At 40.8% G+C, this 24,096-nt stretch overlaps 1 protein-coding gene across 3 annotated transcripts; it reads right to left on the bottom strand.

Annotated features, from left to right (window-relative positions):
* Positions 1 to 6,409: 6,409 nt before the first annotated feature.
* Positions 6,410 to 23,744, bottom strand: LOC106605237 (serine/threonine-protein kinase Nek8). 3 transcript variants are annotated; one of them, XM_014200661.3, is made up of 5 exons: positions 23,656 to 23,744; positions 17,061 to 17,206; positions 10,334 to 10,472; positions 10,018 to 10,125; positions 6,410 to 9,849 (listed from the first exon to the last, which is right to left on the bottom strand). In XM_014200661.3, the coding sequence occupies exons 2-5, from the start codon at positions 17,204 to 17,206 to the stop codon at positions 8,605 to 8,607; spliced, it is 1,638 nt and encodes a 545-aa protein (XP_014056136.1). In that variant the 5' UTR covers positions 23,656 to 23,744; the 3' UTR covers positions 6,410 to 8,604. The 3 variants fall into 3 exon arrangements, with proteins under 3 accessions (XP_014056136.1, XP_014056137.1, XP_014056138.1); XM_014200662.3 differs by having other exon boundaries at positions 17,061 to 17,244; positions 23,656 to 23,726; XM_014200663.3 differs by lacking the exons at positions 10,334 to 10,472; positions 23,656 to 23,744.
* Between the last annotated feature and the right edge of the window lie 352 nt (positions 23,745 to 24,096).

The following is a 24,096-nucleotide window of genomic DNA, read 5'->3' as shown; positions in this document are numbered from 1 at the left end:
GGTTTCCTCCAGACGTGACGCTTGGCATTCAGGCCAAAAAGTTAAATCTTGGTTTCATCAGACCAGTTAATCTTGTTTCTCATGGTCGAGAGTCTTTAGGCGCCTTTTGGCAAACTCCAAGCGGGTTGTCATGTGCCTATTACTGAAAAGTGTCTTCCGTCTGGCCACTCTACCATAAAGAGCAGTGGTTCCCAAACTTTTTACAGTCCCGTACCCCTTCAAACATTCAACCTCCAGCTGCATACCACCTCTAGCACCAGAGTCAGCGCACTTTCAAATGTTTTCGCCATCATTGTAAGCCTGCCACACATACAATATACAATACATTTATTAAACATAAGAATGAGTGCGCATTTTTGTCACAACCTGGCTCATGGGAAGTGACAAAGAGCTCTTATAGGACCAGGGCACAAATAATAATAAAATAATAATCAATCATTTTGCTCTTTATTTAGCCATCTTACATATAAAACTTTATTTGTTCATTGAAAATTGTGACTAACTCACCACAGGTTAATGAGAATGGTGGGATTGAAAGGATGCACATAACTCTGCAATGTTGGGTTGTATTGGAGAGAGCCTCAGTCTTAAATCATTTTCCACACTCTGTGCCTGTATTTAGTTTTCATGCTAGTGAGGGCGGAGAATCCACTCTCACATAGGTACGTGGTTGCAAAGGGCATCAATGTCTTAACAGCGTGTTTTGCCAAGCAAGGAAGGATACTCTGAGCGTAGCACAATCCAGAAAACCAATTTTCAATTTTCACAGAACCGCTTATTTCAATATCGATGAGGCTCTCTTGTTCAGATATTGGTAAGTGGACTGGAAGCAGGGCATGAAAGGGATAACGAATCCAGTTGTTTGAGTTAACTGTTTCGGGAAAGTACTTGCGTAATTGCGCATCCAACTCACTCAGGTGCTTCACTATATCACATTTGACATTGCCCGTAAGCTTGAGTTCATTTGCACACAAAAAATCATACAACGATGGAAAGACCTGTGTGTTGTCCTTGTTAATGCAGACAGAGAAGAGCTCCAACTTCTTAATCATAGCCTCAATTTTGTCCCGCACATTGAATATAGTTGCAGAGAGTCCCTGTAATCCTAGATTCAGATCATTTAGGCGAGAAAAAACATCACCCAGATAGGTCAGTCGTGTGAGAAACTCGTCATCATGCAAGCGGTCAGACAAGTGAAAATTATGGTTAGTAAAGAAAACTTTAAGCTTGTCTCTCAATTCAAAAAAACATCTCAATACTTTGTCACTTGATTAACAGCAAACTTCTATATGTTGTAAAAGCGTTAAATGGTCGCTGTCCATATCATTGCATAGTGCAGAAAATACACGAGAGTTCAGGGGCCTTGCTTTGACAAAGTTAACCATTTTCACTGTAGTGTCCAAAACGTCTTTCAAGCTGTCAGGCATTCCCTCTGGGTGGATGCTGCAGTGTACCCAAGTGGCGTCAGGATCAACTGCTTGCACGCGTGTTACCACTCCACTATGTCTCCCTGTCATGGCTTTTGTACAGATACCAACACATCTTGACCACCAAAGTCCATATGATGTCACAAAGCTGTCCAGTACTTAAAAAATATCCTCTCCTGTTGTCCTGGTTTGCAGAAGAGGATGCCTTCCTTAATTGACCCCCCATAAACGTAACGGACATATACCAGGAGATGTGCCAGGCCCGCCACGTCTGTTGACTCATTGATAAGAGAATTATCTAATAAAGGTAAATGAATCAATAAACCATTATGAATTATAAGTCAAGTAGCACGGTTAATGAATAATCAATGTAATGATCGATTAGTCCCAGAAAGTCTAGTAGAGGCTGGAGAGGGAGAGAAATGTGTGTGTGTATTTAGTGTAGAGGGCAGGGGCCAGATGGTAAAGGGAGTAAAAACTTCAAGAGGTTCCTAACCTTGAGGGAAAGGAAGAGGCTGAGCTGGATAATGATAAACAGTGTGGGAAGTCAAAGGGGGATGCAGTTCACCAACAGTTAGTGTGTAAATGCATGTGCATAAGTAAGCAAGAAACTATATAATGACTGTTTTGTTATCTTGACCTCAGAACGTTCTCATGAATAAAGCCGAATGAACCTTTTGCAGAAAGCTGAGTCCTTGCCTAATTATTTAACCCATTGTCTTACAAACCTTGGGAATTAGTCAAGGCTTATTGATTATTGATTATTATCATCAAGATATAAAATTATTTTAACACTCATCCAGCTGTAACACATCGAATTCACTGGCTTGTATGCGAAGCAGTAATTGTTTCAAAACATCTCCTGCCATGTCACTGATGTGTCGTGAAACAGTGTTGTTTGATGAAGATATTGTCTGTATTGTTTTTTTGGCCTTTTCCCCCAGCATTGTCCCAGCCATATCTGCAGCAGCAGGAAGAATTAAGTCCTCCACAATAGTATGGGGCTTGCCTGTCCTAGCCACTCGGTCGCTCACCATATAAGATGCTTCTAGCCCCTTCTTAGTAATGGTATCTGTTGCTTTTATACATGTCTTACTTCTCGAAAGTCGCCTTAATTCTCGCTCCAAAATTTTTCTAATTGGCATGTTTTGTTTCTAAATGTCTGCGCAAGAGTGAAGGTTTCATCGAGTTGTGATAGTACTTTTGCACATATAACACACTGTGGCTGAGGAAAGGCACTACTCCCAATATAAGGGAGCCCAAATCAATGTAGTTCTCATCATATTTGCGCCTCTTCGATGGTCCAACGTCCCTGTTTGTTGTTCGGTGCTTTCCGGGGTAAGGGGGCAGTAGCTCTTTGGCTGCATCAGATTCACAACTGTCAGTGTCCATGCTAGCTGGGCTAACAAATGTAGAATTACTGATGCTAGCACTTCATGTGCTCGTGGAAGCAGAACAACTTGTGTCGTCGACAGGTGCAGGTGTAGTATTGCTGGTAGTAGCAGTACTACCAGTAGAGCTGGTATGTGTCTCTATGGACGTGGGTCTTACTTTTTAAAACCATTTATGCATTTTCGAGCAAACAGGAATGAGCAGCAGCTACATTTGGCTACATATGGACCGTTAATGGATTTCCGGCGAGAGAGTAACGGTTAATGTGATTGGTTGTTAATTATTTGACTAGGCTACCTGTATTTGACATTGTGTTGTTATTTCGCTGAACACTAGATGGTTTCATTTTATTTTTGGCAGTGAAACGAGGCTACTCATGTGAGAAAAAAACCTCACCCAAATGTATAGCCCTGTTGGAAAATATAAATGGACTTAAAAAAAAAATGTTAATCACATTTTTATTTGGCGTACCCCCGACAGCATTGTGTGTACCCCTGGGGTTACCTGGTCTATAACAACTAGAATAATATCTATTTTGAACAAAAATATAAACGCAACAATTTCAAAGATTTTACTAAGTTACAGTTCATATGAGGAAATTAGTCAATTGAAATAAACCCAGTACCCCAGTTTGGGATACCTGCCGTAGAGGATATGGAAGCGCTATCAGGTGTGCTGTTAAGAATGGTGCTTTCTCATGTGCGCTGTTTAGAATGGTGTTTTCCTGCAAATTACATTTTGAGTTATGCACCCAGTGCACATGGGTCCGGTAAATTTCTCAAATGGCCAGTAAATGTTGTCCGGTGCCAAATTTTCCTAAAGGAAACCCTGGACCGTATGTATGTACATACCCCAAACAGAAGCCATGGATTACAGGCAACATCCGCACTGAGGTAAAGGCTAGAGCTGCTGCTTTCAAAGACCATAACACTAATCCGGACTCTTATAAGAAATCCTGCTACGACGTCCAACGAGCCATCAAACAGGTAAAGTGTTAATACAGGACTAAGATTGCATCCTACTTTGCCAGCTCTGATGCTCGATGAATGTGGCAGGGCTTGCAAACTATCACAGATTACAAAGGGGAAACCCAGCCACGAGCTGCCCAGCGACACAAGCCTACCAGAGGAATGAAATGCCTTCTATGCTTGCTTCGAAGCAAGCAACACTGAACCATGCATGAGAGTACTAGCTGTTCTGTGTGATCTCACTCTCCGTAGCCGATAAGAGTAAGACCTTTAAACAGGTTAACATTTGGAAGGCTGTGGGGCCAGATCCTCTCTCTAACTTTCATCACACAACTCTCCTGTCGGATTTATCGATAGTTATGCACATACGCAAAAGGGATTTATTTACAATTATAAACCTGGTTCGATCCCTCAATGCTGATTGGCCGATAGCTGTGGTATATCAGACCATATACCACAGGTATGACAAAAAGTTACTTTTTACTGTTATAATTACGTTGGTAACCAGTTTATAATAGCAATAAGGCATTTGTGGTAAATGGCCAATATACCACGGCTAATGGCTGTATCCAGGCACTCCACGTTGCGTCAAGCGTAAGAACAGCCCTTAGCTGTGGTGTATTGACCATATACCATACCCCATTGTGCCTTATTGCTTTTATTTTTTATTTAACCTTTATTTAACTAGGCAAGTCAGTTAAGAACAATTTGTGGAGTGGTTGAAAAATGAGTTTTAATGACTCCAACCTAAGTGTATGTAAACTTCCGACTTCAACTGTAGCTACATCGATTTCCTCATACCCCTGCACATCAACTCGGTACTGGTACTAGCTTCTCCAACTATATCGCGCCACTCCATTGACTTTTCATCATATGAAAGGGGCTTATGGTATGGGGAGAGGAAGAGAGGAGAAAAGACTGACTGAGTTTTTATAAACTGGATGGTTCGAGCCCTGAATACTGATTGGCTGACAGCCGTGGTACATCAGACCGTATACCACGGATATGATTTTTACTACTCTAATTAAGTTGGTAACCAGTTTATAATAGCAATAAGGCACCTCGGGGGTTTGTGGTATATGGCCAATATACCACGGCTAAGGGCTATATCCAGGCACTCCACATTGTGTCGTGCTTAGAACAATCCTTAGCCACAGTATATTGGCCATACGGGGCAACAGCGTAGCCTAGTGGTTAGAGTGTTGGACTAGTATCCAAAAGGTTGCAAGTTTACATCCCTGAGCTGACAAGGTACAAATCTGTTGTTCTGCCCCTGAACAAGGCAGTTAACCCATTGTTCCTAGGCTGTCATTGAAAATAGGAATTTGTTCTTAACTGACTTGCCTAGTTAAATAAAGGTAAAATATAACACACCCTCCTGGGTATTTTTGCTTAAATATACTGTATCTACAGCACCAGGGTTGCTGCTGAAAACCCTGTTGCCTTAGAAAACCTGTCTTGTTCTATTTGTCCTTTCACTCTTACTTTAGGTTAAACTTCAGGTCGAGATTTATGAATGGAACCGGTTTCTAGTGATAGCAAGACTAGGAGATAAATACATGAAAAACCTCTTTCAGCCACTGATAATGCAATAGCATATGGGTCGTTCCACCAATTGCAGTGCCTTCAGAAAGTATTCATCCCCTTTGATTTATTCCACATTTTATTGTGTTACAGCCTGAATTTAAAATTGATTAAATTGCGATTTTTTTTTTGTTACTGGTCTACACACAATACCCCATAATGTCAAAGTGGAATTATGTTTTTTGAAATGTTTACAAATTAATAAAAAATGAAAAGCTGAAATGTCTTGAGTCAATAACTATTCAACCCCTTTGTTATGGCAAGCTTAAAATAGCGCCAAATAATGCGAGAGAGAAACAGTGGATGTCTGATAGCTGTGCATGTGGTTGCATGCTGACATAGGGATAGACGGGCTGCCACTGACTGCAGGTATGCTGAGGTTTGTGTGTGCGCTACTATCTGATCTAGGAATCTCCTGGATGACCTGCTTCAGTATGTCGGCTATGTCTTGACCTTTTCTACTCCATATGAAGCCTGATTATGCATGACACAGAGACCCTGTATTAGATGAGTGGAATGCACAGAGAACCACACACAGACCACTACAGCATGACTTCACATTTGAGTCTCCTGAAGCATGCTACAGTGTACGCTTGTGTAGTGATTCGTAAGACGTATGCTACATGTACTGTACAGTATGTACCTTTTATCACTTCATGCCATGGTTTATTATAATATCATGATATCGTATTATCATGTCTGTATGTGTGCTCTTTGGCTTCAGTCGATGTTGAACTTGACTTTCACTCCATTGTGATGTGGATATGCTGTCCAGGGTGCAAGCGCCAGAAGATGGACCTCACTGACAACGTGATAGTTCTGATTTAATTTCTCTTCTCTCAATGAAGCCTGCACAGTCCAGAGTGACTTTATACAATGATTGATTAACAAAATGATTACTCAAACACCATTGAAGTTCCTTCTGACTGGATGAAGTGGATGAACTGTGTGGGATACTGTTTCTGAACACAGCTCTGGTTGGCAGTCTTGCAAAAGGTTATTTTGAACACTGTTGTTGTAAAGAGGATAACACAGTCATTTTCATAAATATATGCTTTTATTCTTAAGAGTAGGAAAAATGTAACAACTTTTTGTCTTAGATGATACAAAACAAATGCTTATTATTATAGTACCAGTCAAAAGTTTGAACAAGTTACTCATTCAAGGGTTTTTCTTTATTTTTACTATTTTCTTTTTTACTATTTTCTAGAATAATAGTGAAGACATCAAAACTATGAAATAAGACATATGGAATCATGTAGGAACCAAAAAAGTGTTAAACAAATCAAAATCTATTTTATATTTGAGATTCTTCAAAGTAGCTGCACTTTGCCTTGATGACAGCTTTTCACACATGGCATTCTCTCAACCAGCTTCATGAGGTAGTCACTTGGAAAGCATTTCAGTTAATAGGTGTGCCTTGTTAAAAGTTAAGAAGGAAAGAAATTCCACAAATGAATGCGTTTGAGCAGTTGTGTTGTGACATGGTAGGTGTGGTATATTTGGTAAAATGATCAAGTCCATATTATGGAAGGAACAGTTCAACTAAGCAAAGAGAAACAACAGTCCATCATTACTTTAAGACATAAAGGTCAGTCAATACAGAACATTTGAAGAACTTTGAAAGTTTCTTCAAGTGCAGTCAGTCGCAAAAACCATCAAGCGCAATGATGAAAGTGGCTCGCAGGAAAGGAAGACTCAGAGTTATCTCTGCTGCAGAGGATAAGTTCATTAGAGTTAACTGCACCTCAGATTGCAGCCCAAATAAATGCTTCACAGAGTTCGAGTAACAGACACATCTCAACATCAACTGTTCAGAGGAGACTGCATGAATTAGGCCTTCATGGTCAAATTCCTGCAAAGAAACCACTACTAAAGGACACTAATAATAAGAAGAGACTTGCTTGGGCCAAGAAACCCGAGCAATGGACATTAGACTGGTGGAAATCTGTCCTTGGTATAATGAGTCCAAATTTGAGAGTTTTGGTTCCAACCGTTGTGTCTTTGTGAGACGCAGAGTAGGTGAACGGATGATCTCTGCATGTGTAGTTCCCACCGTGAAGCATGGAGGAGGAGGTGTGATGGTGTGGGGGTGCTTTGCTGGTGACACTGTCTGTGATTTATTTGGAATTCAAGGCACACTTAACCAGCATGGCTACCACAGCATTCTGCAGCAATACACCACCCCATCTGGTTAGCAATTAGCGGGACTATCATTTGTTTTTGAACAGGACAATGACCCGACACACCACCAGGCTGTGTAAGGGCTATTTGACCAAGAAGGAGGAGAGCGATGGAGTGCTACATCAGATGACCTGGCCTCCACAATCACCCGACCTCAACCAAATTGAGATGGTTTGGGATGAGTTGGACCGCAAAGTGATGGTAAGGCAACCAACAAGTGCTCAGCATATGTGGGAACTCCTTCAAGACTGTTGGAAAAGAGAATGCCAAGAGTGGGCAAAGCTGTCATCAAGGCAAAGGGTGGCTACTTTGAAGAATCTCAAATATAAAATAGATTTTGATTTGTTTAACACTTTTTTGGTTATTACATGATACTTATTTGTGTTATTTCAAAGTTTTGATGTCTTCACTATTATTCTACAATGTAGAAAATAGTAAAAAGAAAAGATAAACCCTTGAATGAGTTGGAGTGCCCAAACTTTTGACTGGTACTATATCTACACAGTCAAATGTATGATATAGAGCTAAAGAGTCAACTGATTTGCAACAAGGATGAGATTCCCAAAACAAAAAGTTTTCATAAACATTCACAGATAGTTATTTGACACCAGGTGCCTCTGTACACTGTCACCTAACCAGTTGTGCAACATTGTAGCCATACTGTAACATCATGTAGCATTAGAAGAAGTGATAGTACATTCAAGATCATCCCTAAATCCTTACTCAACCTTAACTCACTCAAAGGTTTCCTTCTTACAAGTGCAAGAAAACTTTTGTTGTTAATAGTCTTTTTTGGGGGGGTCTCACGTAGTGGGATATTGTGTCACTTTGTTTTTAGGCACAGTACGTCTGGTATAGTTTCACTGGACGTTAGAATTCTTCCATTAGTTTGTCCCACCTCCCAAATATACTCTTCCCCTTCTCCATAAAAATGTCAGACTTTTACAATGAAGGATGTAAGGGGAGTGACCAGAGTCAAATCAACTCCCAACTATTTCAGAAGCAGAGTCAAATCAACTCGCAACTATTTCAACCTCTCAATACCCTACTTATGACTTGTTGTTAAACATCACATCCTCAAACTTGACTATCCTCCCTCCTTCAGTCTCCACCTCTTTTTGCTCCCAAGTCTCCACTTCCCCATTCCTTTGCTCATAACGTCGGATTCGCACCTTTCCCGTTGTTGGGAGTGGGCATGGGAGACCCTTCAAGGCCTCTTCGTAGAGAAGCTGTTTCATGACATCTTGACTGGGCTGAAACATGCCTGATGGAACCAGTGCATTACCCTGGTCTACCTTTGGAAGGGGAGATGGTGAGTTCTTGACTTCAGGATTTGGAGAGGCTGCACGCTCCCATCTTGACGGGGAAGGTGAACGCTGTACGGGTTGTGGTTGCAGTGTCGCCTTGACCTCAGTCTTGACCTCAGTCTTTGGCAAGGCTGCACGCTCCCACCTTGACGGGGAAGGTGAACGCTGTACGGGTTGTGGTTGCAGTGTCGCCTTGACCTCAGTCTTGACCTCAGTCTTTGGCAAGGCTGCACGCTCCCACCTTGACGGGGAAGGTGAACGCTGTACGGGTTGTGGTTGCAGTGTCGCCTTGACCTCAGTCTTGACCTCAGTCTTTGGCAAGGCTGCACGCTCCCACCTTGACGGGGAAGGTGAACGCTGTACGGGTTGTGGTTGCAGTGTTGTCTTGACCTCAGTCTTGACCTCAGTCTTTGGCAAGGCTGCACGCTCCCATCTCGATGGAGAAAGCGCTCGCACAGGAGCTCGCACTAGCGTCTTGACCTCAGGCCTTGGTGAGGCTGTGCACTCAGCTCTTGATAGAGGGGGTGAATGCTGTACAGGAGCTTGAGGACCTGGCGATGTTACTTTTATCTCAGTGTGAGGAAAGGGTGTTGGAAGATGTCCTCTTTGTTGCTCCTCGGTGTTGCCACCTCCCACTGCCCTTCGTATCTCTGGCATAATCCCGGCCATGGTGGCTCGCACTGTGGGGTCGCTCTGCACCATCCTACAGACAGCGTTACAGTACTGCTGTCCTTGGAGACTGAGGATCTCATGGATCTTAGCCGGACAGACACTGGGGGTGTGCAGCCTGACTCTGGCACAGAGTTCAGCAATGATTTTACCCATAGCCCACACGTCCGAACGCTGGTCTCGGTGGCCCCTCCTCTGCAGGACCTCAGGTGGAGAGTAGGCCTCATTGCCCATATCCATGGCAGAATTTAGGCCATTGCGGAAGAATTTGGCCAGTCCCATATCAATGATCACAGCTCGGTGAGTGTCATGCTCTACCTGGAAGAGATCATTTGAGAGGGGTGGAGAAATATTGTTTTATATCTAATTGAAGCATTTAGCATGACAATGTCCTTTATTCCCAACAACAGATGGACAACTGCTTCAGAAATCTTGCATAATTAATGAAGAACATTAAAACAACAACTATTTTAATGTCTGTCTCACCATGATGTTCTCAGGCTTGAGGTCCTGATGGACGATATCTTTGCTGTGTAGGTGAAGCAGTCCTTCACACATGCCTGTGATGATGTTGGCCTTTATAGATGGAGTCAACTGTGGGGGAACAAAGGCTTTGATTATCAACTGATGAGCTGACTTGCACATAGAAATGTGTTAATAATGTTGGGAAGGCCCCCTGAAAATCCTGTAGGCATAGATACTTGTTAAATCAGATATATTTAGATATGAGTTTTTCTATGTGAACTTTTGTCAACACTGTCACATGTGTGTTTGGTGGCAGCAGTGGGATCCATAGGCAGACCTGTATTTTAGATTTTTGTGATTTGAAGATGGTTGTCTCCAGTTCCTCTCCAAAGATGAACTCCATGGGGATGATCCACTTAGAGTCCTTGAGTGTTGGATTACCCAGAAGCTTCACTATGTTAGGATGAATCGCTTTACTGGAGTCCCAGGTCACAGAGAAAGTGTGAAAGAAAATGGGGAGAAAGAGTTGAGGACATTGGAGTCTACAGACAGCACAACTAATCACTTCTGTAGTGACCTTCATCAGCACCATCTCTCCTATAGCAAAGCAAAATCCAAGAAGAGACCATCTTTTCCCCATTTGTTTCTCCTAGACACAAATTAGATATATTTAACACCAAAATGAGACTAAGAGCATTTTCTTACATTTCAAAATGTCTACTTAACCTCTACAGGATCGGTTGGTCCCCGCCGGACAGTTGAGCTAACGTAGGCTAATGCGATTAGCATGAGGTTGTAAGTAACAAGAACATTTCCCAGGACATGGACATATCTGATATTGGCAGAAAGCTTAAATTCTTGTTAATCTAACTGCACTGCCCAATTTACAGTAGCTGTTACAGTGAAAGAATACCATGCTATAGTTTGAGGAGAGTGCACAGTTATGAACTTATTAATAAACCATTTAGGTACATTTGGGCAGTCTTCAAATCAAATCAAATGTATTTATATAGCCCTTCTTACATCAGCTGATATATCAAAGTGCTGTACAGAAACCCAGCCTAAAACCCCAAACAGCAAGCATTGCAGGTGTAGAAGCACGGTGGCTAGGAAAAACTCCCTAGAAAAGCCAAAACCTAGGAAGAAACCTAGAGAGGAACCAGGTTATGAGGGGTGGCCAGTCCTCTTCTGGCTGTGCCGGGTGGAGATTATAACAGAACATGGCCAAGTCTTGATACCAAATTTTGAACAGAAATGCAATGGTTCATTGGATCTGTCTAAAACTATGCACATACATTGCTGCCATGTATTGGCCAAAATCTAAATTGCGCCTGGGCTGGAATAATACATTATGGCCTTTCTCTTGCATTTCAAAGATGTTACAAAAACAAAAACGCATGCTTTTTTCTTTGTATTATCTTTTACCAGATCTAATGTGTTATATTCGCCTGTATTAATTTCAGATTTCCACAAACTTCAAAGTGTTTCCTTTCAAATGGTATCAAGAATATGCATATCCTTGCTTCAGGTCCTGAGCTACAGGCAGTTAGATTTGGGTATGTCATTTTAGGCGAAAATTGAAAAAAAGGGGCGGATCCTGATGAGGTTTTAAGAGAAACAGCACTATATATACAAAAGTATATAGACACTCCTTCAAATTAGTGGATTTGGCCATTTCAGCTACACCCGTTGCTGACAGGTGTATAAAATTGAGCACATAGCCATGCAATCTCAATAGACACACTTTGGTAGTTGAATGGCCTTACTGAAGAGCTCAGTGACTTTGAACGTGGCACCGTCATAGGATGCCACCTTTCCAGCAAGTCAGTTGGTCAGATTTCTGCCCTGCTAGAGCTGCCCCGGTCAACTGTAAGTGCTGTTATTGTGAAGTGGAAATAACAACGGCTCAGCTGGGAAGTGGTAGGCCTAACAAACTCACAGAACGGAACTGCTGAGTGGTGAAGCACGTAGCGTGTAAAAATCATCTGTCCTCGGTTGCAACACTCTCTACCGAGTTCCAAACTGCCTCTGGAAGCAATAGAAGCAACATCAGCACAAGAACTTGTTTGTCAGGAGCTTCATGAAATGGGTTTCCATGGCCGGGTAGCTGCACAAAAGCCTAAGATCACTGTGCGCAATGCCAAGCGTCGGCTGGAGTGGTTGGACTCGCTGCCATTGGACTCTGGAGCAGTGGAAAAGCGTTCTCTGGAGTGATGAATCACGCTTCACCATCTGGCAGTTCGATGGATGAATCTGGTTTTGGCGGATGCCAAGAGAGCACTACTTGCCCCAATGCATAGTGCCATCTGTAAAATTTGGTGGAAGAGGAATAATGATCTGGGGCTGTTTTTCATGGTTTAGGCTAGGCCCCTTAGTTCCAGTGAAGGGAAATCTTAACGCTACAGCAGAGAATGACATTCTAGACGATTCTGTGCTTCCAACTTTGTGGCAACAGTTTGGGAAAGGCCCTTTCTTGTTTCAGCATGACAATACCCCCATGCACAAAGCGAGGGCCATACAGAAATGGTTCAACATCTAGTGGAAAGACTTTCCAGAAGAGTGGAGGCTGTTATAGCAGCATAGGGGGGGACCAACTCCATAATAATGCCCATGATTTTGGAATCAGATTTTTGACGAGCAGTCAAGCTGTCATCAAGGCAAAAGGTGGCTACTTTGAAGAATCTCAAATATAACACTTTTTTGATTACTACATGATTCCATGTGTTATTTCATGGTTTTGATGTCGTCACTCTTATTCTACAATGTAGAAAATAGTAAAAATACTGGTATTATATATCTTTTTTTCTATTCATTATGATCACAATATTAAATGTGGCAACTTTTGTTTAATTTAAACCCTATTTCTGTCATTGTGTTTCTGTCAGACATTCTAGATACAGCGCTGGGCCGTTGACCGGCTGAGGCTACCCTCCCCAGGACATGTTGCCCTCGTCCTCCTCTGCTGTCTCCTCCTCAGCGGGGGCATACAAAGCTCCCCTTTATCTGGAGGACCCCCATGCACCTTTTCAAGACCCCTATCACAGGGGTCACCCACGTACTGCACCCTTCCGTCCTAACAAGCCCCCGCTCTACCCCGCATATCCTAACGCTAGAGGGGCTGGACAGCATATGGCACAGCACCCTGCAATGCCTTCTCCACCCCTTGCACCCCAGGCCGACAGAGAGTGGGACAGTGACTCAGGTGGGATCGTCTCTAGAAGGTGATCTTACCAGGAGGCCAACTCTTCCTCTAAGTATTCCCACCACCCACACCACTCCGAGCGAGAGAGGGGAAAGGGTCTACAGATGAGTCAGCATGGGCTACAGCGACCACGGCAGACCCCGTAACCACTACTCACACAACCACAGCAGCTGCCACAGGCAAATATTTGTGCTATTTGTGAATAGCGTGAAGTAAAATTCAGAGTTATATTGATACGAGATGTGAATATCAGTGACAAAAAAGTTTTGCAGCGGTATCGTGATACTTTCACATGTATTGTTTTGTGGGTAATATTTTGGCATCGGGACAACACTAATAGTGATGTGGCAAAACATCTATACAGTTACATATCAGGATATTATCTTTCACACTATATTGAATCGTTATGACAATGCCGCAATATTATTTTTTGCGCTAGTTGGCTGTACCTGCACCAAAAGGGATTCAATTTGTTTTCAGCATTTATTTCTATGACGGATCAAAACTTGTCTTCTCATGGCTCACTCGTTTCTCTGTAGCAGACATATGGTCAGTGAGCAATATGTTTGGAACTTCGAATCACAATAAAATCACAGTATGGAATTGCAATACATATAGAATAGTGAAAATCGCAAAACATATCGTATCGTCACCAAAGTATCACGATAATATTGTATTGTCCCTGGCAATTCCCAGCCCTAAACCCTAATACCTTATGTCATTTCATATGGGTTAAGCTGCATTTCAGTTGAACTCCAGGTCCATTTTCACACATGTAAGATTTTTGCAATCATTTTCAGCATTTATAACATAGTTTCACTAGGAGTGGATGTGGTACAGTTTGTACCAGTCATGAGCTGGTATGTGCTGACTGACAGCTTTTTAGGCAGCTCCCCCAGGCATTTTGCAGGGAGTTTTACACTTTGGCTCTGTCTAAATAGGGTGGTAAGACGTTTGTGGTTTACCCAATAAATTACTGGGAGCCTGCATATAGTGTTTAACTCTATGTATGTTTTAATAGCATGCAGTTTACTTGCCGTTAGTCAGCACCTGTAACAACTTTTTTGGGGGTGGGCGCCAGCTCCTGTTTATTTTAGTAGGTTTAATGACAGCACTTTCAATTTCACACCAATTTTAGAGAAGGCCATATTTGGACGATTTTGTTATTTTACAAGCAATACTATTTTGTATTAAAAGCAATCTAACCTCTTCCCAGTCACTTTTGTAATTCATTAAACATTAAAAGTAGTTAACATTTAAAGAATGTGTTGTTGTGAAACTTGAATGTGTTTAATGCATGCACATTTCTATAATGTATACAGTTGAAGTGGCAAGTTTACATACACTTACACGGAACCCAAACCGGCTGCGCGCGTGCGCCATCGTGCACCATCGTGCACCATCGTGCATACATTTATTTTGTCCCCTACACCAAACGCAATCACGACATTTTGGCAAGTCGGTTAGGACATCTACTTTGTGCATGACACAAGTCATTTTTCCAACAATTGTTTACAGACAGATTATTTCACTTATAATTCACTGTATCACAATTCCAGTGGGTCAGAAGTATACATTCACTAAGTTGACTGTGCCTTTAAACAGTTTGGAAAATTCCAGAAAATGATGTCATGGCATCTAATAGGCTAATTGACATCATTTGAGTCAATTGGAGGTGTACCTGTGGATGTATTTCAAGGCCTACCTTGAAACTCAGTGCCTCTTTGCTTGACATCACGGGAAAATCAAAAGGATTCAGCCAAGACCTCAGAATTATTTTGTAGACCTCCACAAGTCTGGTTTATCCTTGGGAGCAATTTACAAATGCCTGAAGGTACCACGTTCATCTGTACAAACAATAGCACGAAAGTATAAACACCATGGGACCACGCAGCCATCATACCGCTCAGGAAGGAGATGCATTCTGTCTCCTAGAGATGAACGTACTTTGGTGCGAAAAGTGCAAATCAATCCCAGAACAACAGCAAAGGACCTTGTGAAGATGCTGGAGGAAACAGGTACAAAAGTATCTATATCCACAGTAAAACGAGTCCTATATCGACATAACCTGAAAGGCCGCTCAGCCAGGAAGAAGCCACTGCTCCAAAACAGCCATAAAAAAGCCAGACTACGGCTTGCAACTGCACATGGGGACAAAGATTGTACTTTTTTGGAGAAATGTCCTCTGGTCTGATGAAACAAAAATAGAACAGTTTGGCCATAATGACCACCGTTATGTTTGGAGGAAAAAGGGGGAGCCTTGCAAGCCGAAGAACACCATCCCAACCGTGAAGCACGGGGGTGGCAGCATCATGTTGTGGGGGTGCCTTGCTGCAGGAGGGACTGGTGCACTTCACAAAATAGATGCCATTATGAGGAAGGAAAATTAGGTGGATATATTGAAGCAACATCTCAAGATGTCAGTCAGGAAGTTGAAACTTGGTCACAAATGGGTCTTCCAAATGGACAATGACCCCAAGCATACTTCCAAAGTTGTGGCAAAATGGCTTAAGGACAACAAAGTCAAGGTATTGGAGTGGCCATCACAAAGCCCTGACCTCAATCCTATAGAAAATCTTTGGGAAGAACTGAAAAAGCGTGTGCGAGCAAGGAGGCCTACAAACCTGACTGTTACACCAGCTCTGTCAGGAGGAATGCCCCAAAAGTCACCCAACTTTTTGAGGGAAGCTTGTGGAAGGCTACCCGAAACATTGGACCAAAGTAAAACAATTTAAAGGCAATGCTACCAAATACTAATTGAGTGTATGTAAACTTTTGACCCACTGGGAATGTGATGAAAGAAATAAAAGCTGAAATAAATCTCTCTCTACTATTATTCTGACATTTCACATTCTTTAATTAAAGTTGTGATCCTAACTGACTTAAGACAGGGAATTTTTACTAGGATTAAATGTCAGGAATTGTGAAAAACTGAGTTTAAATGTATTTGGCTAAGGTGTATGTAAACTTCTGACTTCAACTGTATATCCAGTGATGGAAAAAGTACCCAATTGTCATACTTGAGTAAAAGTAAAGATACCTTAATAGAAAATTACTCAAGTAAAAGTCACTCAGTAAAATTATATTTGAGTAATAGTCTAAAAGTATTTGGTTTAAAATATACTGAAGTATCAAAAGTAAAAGTATAAATAATTTCAATTTAGCAAACTTATATTAAGCAAACCAGATGGCACCATTTTCTTGTATTTTTTATTTACAGGAAGCCACCTGCACACTCCAACATTCAGACATCATTTACAAACAGATCATGTGTGTTCAGTGAGTCCGCCAGATCAGAGGTAGTAGGGATGACCAGGGATGTTTGGTTGATAAGTGCGTAAATTGGACTATTTTCCTATCCTGCTAAGCATTCAAAATGTAACGAGCACTTTTGGGTGTCAAGGAAAATGTATGGAGTAAAAAGTACAATATTTTCTTAAGGAATGTAGTGAAGTATAAATAGTAAAGTAAAATACAGATACCCCAAAAAACTACTTAAGTAGTACTTTGAAGTATTTTTACTTAAGTACTTTACACCAGTGTATATATCTCCTTGATGCTCAAAAAGGCTTTTCTGGTGCAATAAATGAGACATTAATGAGCTCATGTGGAGATCTCATCTATTTCTCATGCTTCTCAAATGGAAGTCTCAATTCAAGCTCATTTGTCTCATGAACGTTTCAAGAATTAATTCTCTTAGGAGAAACAGTTCAGATATAAGGGATCACTAAATTATACAAAATTGAGATCAACCATTTTTCTTCAGAGATGAAAAAAAGACCACTGATCAAAATTCTTTCCATCTGGGCTGAGATCACCATTTAGCAACATACCATGATAGCACAATGTCTGTCATACTCACTTGTATACTTGACACTCTCTCTCCAGGTCTCTCCTATTGATTAAGTGTTGTGGCACCTTCTTGATTGCAGCCCAGGTGTCATTGTACTTCTCCCTGTATATCTTCCCGAATGAGCCAGCAGCAAGAGTTTTGGTGGAATACGCCATCTAGAGGTTTGGTGGGGAGTGGGCAGTGAGGTCAAGATCTGACAGAAATTAGAAAAATGTTGACCAAAAACGACTAAAGCATTCACCTCTGCATAACATTTGTTATAGTACTATTGTTAGGGTAAGTACCTGTAAGTACACCCTACAGAGTCAATTCTCACAAAGTTACAAAGACAAAGAGAGAATTCCAAATAAGATGATAATGGAGTTGGTGAGAAGGGTTTGTCTGTTGACTAGACACTAAAGCAAACAGTGTTGCAACCGCAGTACAGTGTCTGGATACCCATACTTGCGTCCAAAATAGTAGGCCGTTTGAGTATGTGAAATAGCAAAGTTTAATAGTAAGCAACATTTCGAAAATCGATTATACTTTAAATGCCTGGATGTCATACTCATTTGGGCTTTGACAAATCAATTAGATATGGGCATGGTGGAAAAAAATACCCAATTGTCATACTTGAGTCAAAGTAAAGATACCTTAATAGAAAATGACTCAAGTAAAAGAGAAAGTTACACAGTAAAATACTACTTGAGCAAAAGTCTAAAAGTATTTGGTTTTAAATGAACTTGATTCAAAAGTAAATATCATTGCTAAAATATACTTAAGTATGAAAGTAAAATTATAAATCATTGAAAATTATTGATATTAAGCAAACCAACCAGTACAATTTTCGTGTTTTTATTTTATGGATAGCCAGGAGCACAGTCCAACATATTTGACAAACAAAGCATATGTGTTTAGTGAGTCCACCAGATAAGAGGCAGTAGGGATGAACAGGATGTTCTGTTCCTGTCCTGCCAAGCATTGAACATGTAACGAGTACTTTTGGGTGTCAGGGAACATGCATGGAGTAAAAAGTACATTCATTTCTTTAGGAATCTAGTGTAAGTAAAATTTGTCAAAAATAGAAATAGTAAAGTAAAGCAAAAATACCGCAAATAACTACTTAAGTAGTACTTTAAAGTATTTTTAATTACTTAGGCTACTTTACACCACTGGGTATGGGGATGCACTAGCGAAATCGACAAATAGCGGGGAAACAGCGCAATCGCGCATGAGGCATTGTCAGAATTACAAAATATGTTTAATATGTGAATTTTTGAAAATCGAGTATGGTTTATATACAATCCACACTTTTCCACAATGCATTGGAAGAGGTGGGCTGCAAGTGATAGGTCCTAGTTCTCTTCAAGTAGCCAAACAACAAAACTAGGAAACTTAATTGTGAAGATGTCGAATAGCAAAGCCTCTGCGGTAGTGTTCAAATGTAAGCTAAGTCGTTTTTGTTCTCCTTAAACTGATCATTGTTTGCATCGTAGGTTACATCTTTGAAAACAAAAGCTTTATTTTTATTTATTTTTTAAATCCAAAAAGTGGATTTCTGTTTTCTCACTGAAACGTTTTTACTGTTCTCTTGGCCTTCCTTCAGAGCTCTTTCTGAATGTGTCTACACCGGGGACTCAGGATGATGTCATTATTGATGCCATCGTTAAATCAGGCCTTTTGAACATATGGAGTTTTAGTTGGTTAGGCTAGGCTACCTATTTATTTACTTTATGCATCAAGCCTTAGCAGTCATTCTGATCTTGTTCCCAATGATAAGTGCTTTAGTTTATTATGTTGCTGTCCAGTGATTCGGTATTTGCGATGCACCTGACTATCCACGTTTTTCTGTGCAATAGCCTTTTGATTTGAATATTTGAAATGTTTTGCTGTGTGTACAAGGTTATTTGGTTTCACTAATAAATATGTTGAAATGGAACCAACTTATATTTTTCTGTCTTCAGTCCTTTTTAAATAGGATAGATGCTATATGGGCTACGGGGTCGAATGTGACAGTCTGCCTATAACTAGCTGAATAGGCCTATAACTCCATTCCTATTCTATTTGTTTCCAGAAATGAATCAAATTGGAAATAAGCTATTATATAAAATAGCTATTATCAGGCTGGTTAATGCATGCATGTCTGCTGAATTTGGAAAAATCTACCTGCCACGGTCTCACCCCACCTACTCAGCCAATCAGGAGTCGCTACTATGTTGTGGCGGTTGCATATGGCATACTTTTTACAAAATTGTATGTACCAAATAGTATGCAACGATGAGTATGCAGTTTAAGCACAGTTGAAGTCAGAAGTTTACATACACCTTAGCCAAATACATTTACACTCAGTTTTTCACAATTCCTGACATTTAATCCTAGTAAAAATTCCCTGTCTTAGGTCAGTTAGGATCACCACTTTATTTTAAGACTGTGAAATATCAGAATAATAGAGAGAATGATTTATTTCAGCTTTCATTTCTTTCATCACATTCCCAGTGGGTCAGACGTTTACATACACTCAATTAGTATTTGGTAGCATTGCCTTTAAATTGTTTAACTTGGGTCAAATGTTCGGGTAGCCTTCCACAAGCTTCCCACAATAAGTTGGGTGAATTTTGGCCCATTCCTCCTGACAGAGCTGGTGTAACTGAGTTAGGTTTGTAGGCCTCCTTGCTCGCACACGCTTTTTCAGTTCTGCCCACAAATGTTCTACAGGTTTGAGGTCAGGGCTTTGTGATGGCCACTCCAATACCTTGACTTTGTTGTCCTTAAGCCATTTTGCCACAACTTTGGAAGTATGCTTGGGGTCATTGTCCATTTGGAAGACCCATTTGCGACCAAGCTTCAACTTCCTGACTAATTTCTTGAGATGTTGCCTCAATATATCCACATAATTTTCTTTCCTCATGATGCCATCTATTTTGTGAAGTGCACCAGTCCCTCCTGCAGCAAAGCATCCCCACAACATGATGCTGCCACCTCCATGCTTTACGGTTGGGATGGTGTTCTTTGGCTTGTAAGCCTCCCCCTTTTTCCTCCAAACATAACGATGGTTATTATGGCCAAACAGTTCTATTTTTGTTTCATCAGACCAGAGGACATTTCTGCAAAAAAAGTAGGATCTTTGTGCCCATGTGCAGTTGCAAGCCGTAGTCAGTTTTTTTTTTTATGGCGGTTTTGGACTAGTGGCTTCTTCCTTGCTGAGCGGCCTTTCAGGTTATGTCGATATAGGACTCGTTTTACTGTGGGTATAGATACTTTTGTACCTGTTTCCTCCAGCATCTTCACAAGGTCCTTTGCTGTTGCTCTGGGATAGATTTGCAGTTTTCGCACCAAAGTACGTTCATCTCTAGGAGACAGAACGCGTCTCCTTCCTGAGCGGTATGGCGGCTGCGTGGTCCCATGGTGTTTATACTTGCGTACTATTGTTAGTACAGATGAACGTGGTACCTTCAGGCATTTGGAAATTGCTCCCAAGGATGAACCAGACTTGTGGAGGTCTACAATTATTTTTTCTGAGGTCTTGGCTGATTTCTTTTGATTTTCCCATGATGTTAAGCAAAGAGGCACTGACTTTGAAGGAAGGCCTTGAAATACATCCACAGGTACACCAATTGACTCAAATTATGTCAATTAGCCTATCAGAAGCTTCTAAAGCCATGACATCATTTTTCTGGAATTTTCCAAGCTGTTTAAAGGCACAGTCAACTTAGAGTATGTAAACTTCTGACCCACTGGAATTGTGAAAAATGAGTTTTAATGACTGCAACCTAAGTTGGAACCTAAACTTCCGACTTCAACTGCATGTAGTATGGGTATTTGGACAATTCCAGTTTCTCATATAGTAAGGTGGAAATTCTGTTAATTCTGAACTGGTTTTCTAATACATTCAAAACCAACCAACTATAATTGAGGCACTCCCAGATAGAGCAGTACCCTCTTTATGCCAGCAGGGTAAAATTATGTCAAACAGGTTATTTCATACTCTTCCCAGGATCAAAAAGTCACATCCTGTGTTGTATGCCATCCATTTGTCATTAATTTGCATAGTAATAATATACACTGAGTGTACAAAACTGCTCTTTTCATGACATAGACTGACCAGGTGAAAGCTATGATCTCTTGAGGTCAACTGTTAAATCCACTTCAAATCAGTGTAGATGAAGGGGAGGAGACCGTTTTTTGTTGTTGCATTGAGACAAATTAGACATGGATTGTGTATGTGTGCCATTCAGAGGGTGAATGGGCAAGATAAAATATGAAAGTGCTTTTAAAAGGGGTATTTTAGTAGGTGCCATGTGCACCGGTTTGAGTGTGTCAAGAATTGCAACGCTGCAGGGTTTTTCACAGTTTCCCATATGTATCAAGATTGGTCCACCACCCAAAGGAATTCCAAAACTGTGGAAAGTATTGGAGTCAACATGGGACAGCATCCCTGTGGAACGCATTTGACACATTGTAGAGTCCATGCCCTGACGAATTGAGGCTGTTCGGAGGGCAAAAGGGGTGAAACTCAGTAGGAAGGTGTTCCTAATGCTTTGTGCACTCAGTGTAGATTATGATGTATAGGAGCAAAGCTGTCTGAGGGACAGACATCAAGATGGGTAAATACCTTCTAGTTACCATTTGTGGCCTGCCATGAAATATATTGTGGTCCCTACTTCTGTTCCCAACACTACAATTATTTGAAAAGATCTGATGTTGGGAGTGACAACACATTACAATAATGAATTCATAGCTCATGCTATTCAAGCAAAGAGGGAATTGCTAAACTATGAGCATGTACAGTGCCTTTAGAAAGTATTTACACCCCTTGACTTTTTGTTGTGTTACAGCCTCAATTCTCACCCATCTACACACAATAGCCCATAATGACAAAGTGAAAACATGTTATTTTTTAATTTTGCAAATGTATTGAAAATGAAATATGTATCTCAAGTATTCACACCCTTGAGTCAATTCTTTGTAGAATAACATTTGACAGTGATTATAGCTGTGAGTCTTTCTGGGTAAGTCCCTAAGAGCTTTCCACACCTGGATTGTGCAACATTTGCCCATTATTATTTTAAAAATTCTTCAAGCTCTGCCAAATTAGTTGTTGATCATTTCTAGACAACCATTTTAAGGTCTTGCCATAGAATTGCAAATAGATTTAAGTCAAAACTGTAACTCGGCCACTCAGGAACATTCGCTGTCTTCTTGGTAAGCAACTCCAGTGTAGAGTTGGCCTTGTGTTTTAGGTTATTGTCCTGCTGAAAGGTGAATGACTCTCCCAGTGTCTGGTGGAAAATAGATTGAACCAGGTTTTCCTCTAGAATTTTGCCTGTGCTTAGCTCTATTCCGTTTCTTTTATATCCTGAAAAACTCCACAGTCCTTAACGCTTACAAGCATACACAACATGATGCAGCCACCACTATACTTGAAAATATGAAAAGTGGTACTCAGTAATGTGTTGCATTGGATTTGCACCAAACAAGATGTTAATTGCTTTGCCACATATTTTGCGGTATTACTTTAGTGCCTTGTTGAAAACAGGATGCATGTTTTGGAATATGTTTTATTCAGTACAGGCTTCCTTCTTTTAACTCCATCAATTAGGTTAGTATTGTGAAGTAACTAAAATGTTGTTGATCCATCCTCAGTTATTTTCTCCCATCATAGCCATTACACTCTGTAATTGTTTTAAAGTCACCATTGGCCTCATGGTGAAATCCCTGAGCGGTTTCCTTCCTCTCCGGCAACTGAGTTAGGAAGGATGCCTGTATCTTTGTAGTGACTGGGAATATTGATACACCATTCAAAGTGTAATTAATAACTTCACTATGCTCAAAGGGATATTCACTGTCTGCTTTTTTTAACCCATATACCAATAGGTGCCCTTCTTTGCGAGGCATTGGAAAACCTTCATGGTCTTTGTGGTTGAATCTGTGTTTGAAATTCACTGCTTCACTGAGGGAACTTCCAGATAATTGTATGTGTGGGGTACAGAGATGAGGTCATTCAAAAATAATGTTAAACATTATTATTTCACACAGTGTGAGTCAATGCAACTTAAGCACATTTTTACTCCTGAACTTAATTGAATAGTTATTGACTCAAGACATTTCAGCTTTTAATTTTTTATAAATTGCAAAAATGTCAAAAAACATAAATACACTTTGACATTATGGGTTATTGTGTGTAGAACAGTGAAAAAAAAATTCTAAATGAATCTATTTTAAATTCAGGCTGTATCACAACAACATTTTGTAAAAGTCAAGCGGTGTGAATACTTTCTGAAGGCACTGTAAGTATGCAGAATATGAAAATGATTCCCCCCCCCCCCCCCCCAGCAATGAGCAGCTCTCCTGACATTGCCTTTACACGAATGGCCACATTGGGCAAATTACGCTGACACCTCTAGAAACCGGATATACATATGTTTTTAATGCCTCACGATAGGCAATAACATTTGCAATCCTCTCTAGTAGATACTTATATTTAATTGGACATTGATACAACACACAAAATCACAATTTCCTTTGTTCTACTTTACAAAAGCAAAGTTGATTAACTTAATGCTTGTTATAAATGGGAAGTTAATCAAATACAGTTTATATCATCTTAAAATAAAATGATCCTTACCTATAACTCCGCCAGTTTAGCTCAGGAATGGCTGCTGTCTTGCTGTGTCAGGTTTAAACATGAGAGGACACAGTCGTCTGTGTTTTTACCTCTCCTCTACCCCACCCCTAAAGTAGTCACGCCCCTTTATCTGGTGTCATACTGTGATGAAACTGTAGGACAGCTTGCAAGGAAAGACATGTCCAAATACTGAACTAATTGCTCATACCTGCTCCTGCTTGCTAAACTCTGCCCGGGACTCTGAGAAACTGATATAAGGCAGAGCCGAGAGCGCAGGCAGGTCTTGGCGGGGGAGCAGGTGCATTGATGTATATCTGGCTCTTTAAACCTTGCAAGTATCCGCAGTTCAAGTTTCAAGTTTTTTATGCCACGTGCACAAGTACAGTGAAATGCCTTTCTTGCAAGCGCCAAACCCAACAATGTAGTAATCAATATCAATGT

This window comes from Salmo salar, chromosome 05 (assembly GCF_965601325.2).
Source record: "Salmo salar chromosome 05, fSalSal1, whole genome shotgun sequence".
Taxonomy (NCBI): domain Eukaryota; kingdom Metazoa; phylum Chordata; class Actinopteri; order Salmoniformes; family Salmonidae; genus Salmo; species Salmo salar.
This window is presented reverse-complemented; position numbering and strand designations above follow the sequence as displayed.